We start from the raw sequence: 5,462 nt of genomic DNA on the forward strand, positions 1-5,462 counted from the left end.
TCCCTTTGAACAGGAAGAAACCTCCAGCAGAACCAATTCATCTGTAATTATTAGAGGATTTTTTTTTATATGTTGTGGAAAAAAAACATTAACAGATGAAAACTGGGATCCTACTGTATCTCAGTACCACTGAAGCTATCACCTTATTGTTTTGGAATAATTAGTAAAGCAGAATTTGTAAAGGAAATAGAATGAGGTAGATCCAAAGGACCTTTCAGTAACCATGTCTGTTCCAGGGCAGATCATCATTAGAATTTCTGGCCCCCGTTGGCCCCTGTCTAGAACCGGCCATGGTGAGGGATGATGAATCAGAATCAGAAATACTTTAATAATCCCAGAGGGAAATGACTTGTGTTACACGCTCCAGTTACAGTTTTATATAATTATACACACATCCAACTATACAATATAATAAAGATAAAAAATAAGAATAAAAAGAGATAAAATATATACACATATAGCTCTTCTGTATATATATATCTGTACGTATATCTATGCATATGTAAAAACTAAATCCAAATAAAGTGAAAATCCAAGTAAAGTGATAACGTGGCGTGCAAAAATAGTGCATAAATGTTCAAGGCTACAAGACTGAAGGCATTGAAAATAAAAGATCAATACTGTTCTGTTTTGTGTTTAAGATATTACTGTTAGTTTGTTGTTGAGAAGTTGCTGCCCTTAAGTGTGTAAGTATGGTGCACGGCGCGGGTCCGTTGTACCCTGGAACCTGGGATTTCTGTATAAAGTAAACATGCTTTTAGGAGATTTTGTCTGATTTTTTTTTTTTTTTTTAGATTTAGAGGCTGATCGGTTTCAACACTGTAGACTGTAAGACAGAACGCTTTATAAGTCCCACATTTTATATTGGAGAGGAATGATGAGACATGCATTAATTCTTTAGTGATAACACAGATTTTTTTTTTTTCCTTTCTGATTTGCCCGGTTAGATCCCTGCTGTAGCACCTCACAGCAGCAGTAACTAAGGTCAGGCTTCTCCTGTCCATCAAACACAAGCAACACTTATGGAGCTGAGCTGGTGTGGCCTCCCAAGACCACTGCTGTCCCCTCGGGGCATCCGTGAGCATGTGTGTGTGAGGCGGAAACCGAAAGTGAGAGCTTGTGCTCGTGTGTGTGCGTTAGAAAGGGGTTGGGGGCATTAGCCTCTGATTGAGTTTTCAGAGAGCAACGTGGGGTGCAAAAGGCTCCACAATGGTCTAACAGAATTAGTAGCTTGTGATGAATGGTGTGTGAGAGCAGCACTGACAGCTCGCTTTCACAAATACACACCACTGAGAAGGCGTGCAGGAATGTGTCTATGTGAAGCTGAACACCTTCAACTCCTCACCTACTGGTTCAAGGACTTTTAATCCACTAAGAGTTGCTGGAATGAGGAAAGAAGAGTGACAAACACACGTACTAGGAATCTGTACATGTGCGCTTCTTGATCCAAGTCCAGACTTTGAAACATGACTAGCACTCCAGATCAATAACGACTTCCTATTCAACATGCTAAAACACACCACTTTCTGCATGCTTTCTCCTCTACACAAAGCAATAGCTGAAAGGAACACCGCTTTCTCTCTTTAGCATCTCTGACTGAATAAAAGCAACATAAAACAGAGCTAACATTGAAGAAAAGTCTGGCCATGCATGCAGGACACAAACAGCCAGACGCTCACAGGATGGCAGGCGGACCCAAACACACACGCTTAGTCTCGGATGCGTAAGAGCAGCATTTAACAAAAGCTTTGCGATATTGATCACTGTAGATGGATGCTAACTCACATTAAAGGATGGGAGCCTGGGGTGATGGAGAGCAGAGCAGGAGAAAAAGAAAACCGAAAGGATTAACAAATGGAAAAGGGAAGATCATCGATGGAAAAAGACAAAAATGTAAAATTGGCAGAGTGGGAAGGCAGTGAAGGTCTAGTAAGAGTGATGGTAATATTATCACGGAGAGGACAGACCAGAATGTGGAAGACATGTCCGTAGCATTTGACTTATAACCTGTTGACACCTATGCTTCCCGCTTAATGGAAAATTTAGTGAGCTTTAATGGCTTCTCATGCCATTCTGAGAAGGTGCGGAAGAAGAAAGAAAATCACAAATTCAGTGGTCAGAGTGATCAAAATTTCCTCTGCTGTGAAGAAGAGGTAGATCATTCAGAGAAAAAAATACAGGCTGGAGGGATATATATGTATATATATATATATATATATATATTAGGGGTGGAACAGTTCACAAAATCCACATTTCGGTTCGGTTCACGGTTTCGTGGTCACGGTTTTCGGTTCGGTATATGTTAATTGTGGTCTTGTAAAAGACAAGGCGTATGTATAAACCCTGTGAACATTTAATTTAATATGACATATTAAAAAAAATCCCCATCATCATCCAGCAGATGTTCAGTTTCTGCCTAAATATTTTCTTTCTGTTGTGGATTTTTGTAACAGGGATAAACAGGATCAAACATAGTTTGTATGAACTCTGTTCTCCGCTTCCAAACTCATCATCTCTTCATTCATTCCTGCAATAAGAATTTTCTTTTAAAGTTGTGAGATGCGCTCTAGAATCTCACAACTTCTTCCTGGTCTGTTGAAGCACCAATAGTCTGCATCCAAATATTTAATTAATTGCTCTTAGTTTTTGTATTATATACGAACTATGCTCTAATCTCTAGTTACCGGTCTGTTTTTACTATAAATTAATTTGAAAAACCGGGTCTTCTCTACATTCTTTTTCCTGTTTGGTTCGATTGTAATTGCGGGTCTTGATCTGGACTGGATCAGAGAAGTAGCGGAGGAGTAACGGAGGATGTGGAACAGCTCTCATTGATTTACATGACAGACAAGTATTCCGCACGACGTACGTGAGCAGAGCGGAGTGCTGACGGAGTATGTGGAATCTGGGGGTAAAGGAGGACAAATATACGTCCGGCTGAATGCGGACAGTGCAATGAAAATCCGGACTTTCCGCCCTAAAGCCGGACATCTGGTCACCCTACTTCCAACTCCAGTTCTTTCCCACTCACCATACCCACACAATTCTCCACAACAACTGATTTTTTTCTGCTACGCTGCTTCGCTTCTTGTTCTTCTTGTTTACCATTGGTGGTTGGCTTTGGTCGAGTGTTAACGGTTCGCCTATTAGAAAAAGGAGCAGCGCATGAACCGAACGAAACACACGCGAACCGAACCGAGACAGTCGAACGGAATGGTTCGGCCGGTTTTCATAAACCGTTCCATCCCTAATAAATATATAGATAAATATATATATATATATATATATATATATATATATATANACTATGACTATATATATATATATATTGATTTATTTATTCATTTATTTTATTAATTTTCTCTTCTGTTTTTTCTGTAAGCTGAGTTTCCTTTGTTGATTTACTACTATCATTTGTTTTTTTTTCTATTATTTTCTTATTTCCTTTCTTTTCTTTTTTTCCGGCATCTTTCTCTCAGTTTACCTTGATGATGACGAGAATGAGGATCCATTTGGAGACTATGTGATCAGTAAGTTGCATCTGACTAGATTACCTTTGATTCCTCAAACATGTGTCCTTTGTATTTTTGTGATTTGTGACTTTTTTCTTGGAGTCCTTTGTGAGCATCCCTCTGTATCTTTTTCCCTCCTTCCTGTTTTAATCAGCAATGCAAAGTGTTACAAACGTTGCAAATGTTTGCACCTAGATGCCACCATAAACTCTGGACACTTGACCACCGGTTTTCGGAAACGAAGTCCTGAATCTTCTTGCAAGGATATTAGTGGCAGGTTTATGGTGTGTGTCTGTTTGCTAGCTGAGCTGCTGCAGGCTAACAATAAGACTTATGTTCAGGCCGTGCACAGCAGGAGCAGCAAAAACGTGCGTGCTGCTTTATTTTTTATGCTTGTAGACGTTTAGTTCTGACGCACGGCTGAAGCATCTTTGCTGCTCTAGCTGAGCGGTAGGCGGAGCTACCCTATCCTTTCTTTGCCTGGAACAATGGCAGCTATATTTGCTGTGATCAGTGGGGGAAAGTAGTTTTAATATATTTTTAAGTGAGAAAGTCCACCTGTGCAGTCAGTTCATCCAGATTATTATCCTGCCTTTAAAGATTATTTCTCTGTGGGAGCCGCTCAGACCCCCACATACCGTGCTGTCACTGGGAATCCCCAGCAGCAGCTGCCTCAGGCCTGGTCGCCTCTTGGGGGTTTTCCCCTAATGTTTGCGGCGGCTGGAAGGCAATTTTTTTATGTACGTAATCCAAACTGCAGGCAACAGAATAATAAAGTCAAACATATTCTGCCGGAAGGTTTCTCCATTTTAAGTTGATTTAGGCGTTAATAAACTGTTTCAGAGGAGTGATCATAGCGCTCTGCATCAGCAGTGCTGTGTCTGACTCCCTGCCAGCTCCCAGATCAGCTTCTCTGATTGGTTCATGAGGCTCGTCCAGCAGCTAATGTTCAGTGTTTCCGACTCCAGCAGCTGCTGCTTCTGAAGCTTGGTGCGAGCGTCAGATGCTCAGAAACTCATGACAAGTTGCTCCTGCTGCTCAAAACGCTTCAGGACCTTTAGCTGCGTCTTGATGTGCGTCGACCATCGACTTTGCATGTAAACTAGCTGCTTCTGCTGCTTGCGGTCAGCATTAAAGATTGTGTGGCACAGTCTGTAGCACTGTTGCCTAGCAGTAAGGAGGTCCTTGGCAACTTTAGCGACTTTTCAGACCCCTCCAGCGACTATTTTTCAAAAAAGCGACTAGCGACAAATCTGACGACTTTTTACGGTGTCACTGGCGGCTTTTGGAGACTCTTACGTCAAAGCATGTATCGTTCCTACTCTTGTCCTCCAGCGGCAGCTGCTGCCGTGGGGCGCCTCCCCCATCCCAACCCCGTTCTCTGGCTCCCGCAGGAGTCCCTCTCAGCACCACAGTCAGAGCCGCAGGATGTTTACCCTCAGCGTCCAGACTGCAAATGAAGCATGCATGCGCCAGGATTGACGGCGCAAATTGATCACAATAATTAAAAAATATAAATCAAAAAATAAAATAAATAAACATTAATGGACAGTGAGTAAAAACACTATATAATATGTTTTTATGCAAATTAGGCGATGACGTCATTTAGCGACTTTTAGCACAGCTAATAGCTACTTTCCTTACTGAGGAGTTGGCAACACTGGTCCTTGGTTTAAATCCCATCCTAGAGTCTTTCTGCAAGGAGTTTACCTGTTCTCCCCATTTATGAATAGCTTCTCTCCACATTCCCATGACTCTCTGTAGGTGTGTGAGCAGGGTTGTAGGTCTCTGAGTTGTCCTGCTATGCACTGGACGTGCCCCTGCCTTCTTCAGAGCTCACACTGCTAAAAAAAACATCTCTCATACATCATATCATGTAAATGACTAAATGTTTAAAATATTCATGCCTAAAAGTGTTAGAAACATTTCTGTGAAGCTGTGTTGAGTTTT

At 41.5% G+C, this 5,462-nt stretch overlaps 1 protein-coding gene across 1 annotated transcript in view; it reads left to right on the forward strand.

Moving 5' to 3' along the window:
• tenm2 (teneurin transmembrane protein 2) overlaps nucleotides 1-5,462 on the forward strand; it is a 447,642-nt gene that overhangs the window by 172,568 nt on the left and 269,612 nt on the right. The window contains exon 5 of the mRNA XM_015382666.1: nucleotides 3,480-3,530. Within this exon, the coding sequence (XP_015238152.1) occupies nucleotides 3,480-3,530 (51 nt within the window). The remainder of the gene's footprint in view (nucleotides 1-3,479; nucleotides 3,531-5,462) is intronic.

The sequence above is a fragment of the Cyprinodon variegatus genome, unplaced genomic scaffold (assembly GCF_000732505.1).
Source record: "Cyprinodon variegatus isolate N-32 unplaced genomic scaffold, C_variegatus-1.0 Scaffold13, whole genome shotgun sequence".
NCBI lineage: Eukaryota > Metazoa > Chordata > Actinopteri > Cyprinodontiformes > Cyprinodontidae > Cyprinodon > Cyprinodon variegatus.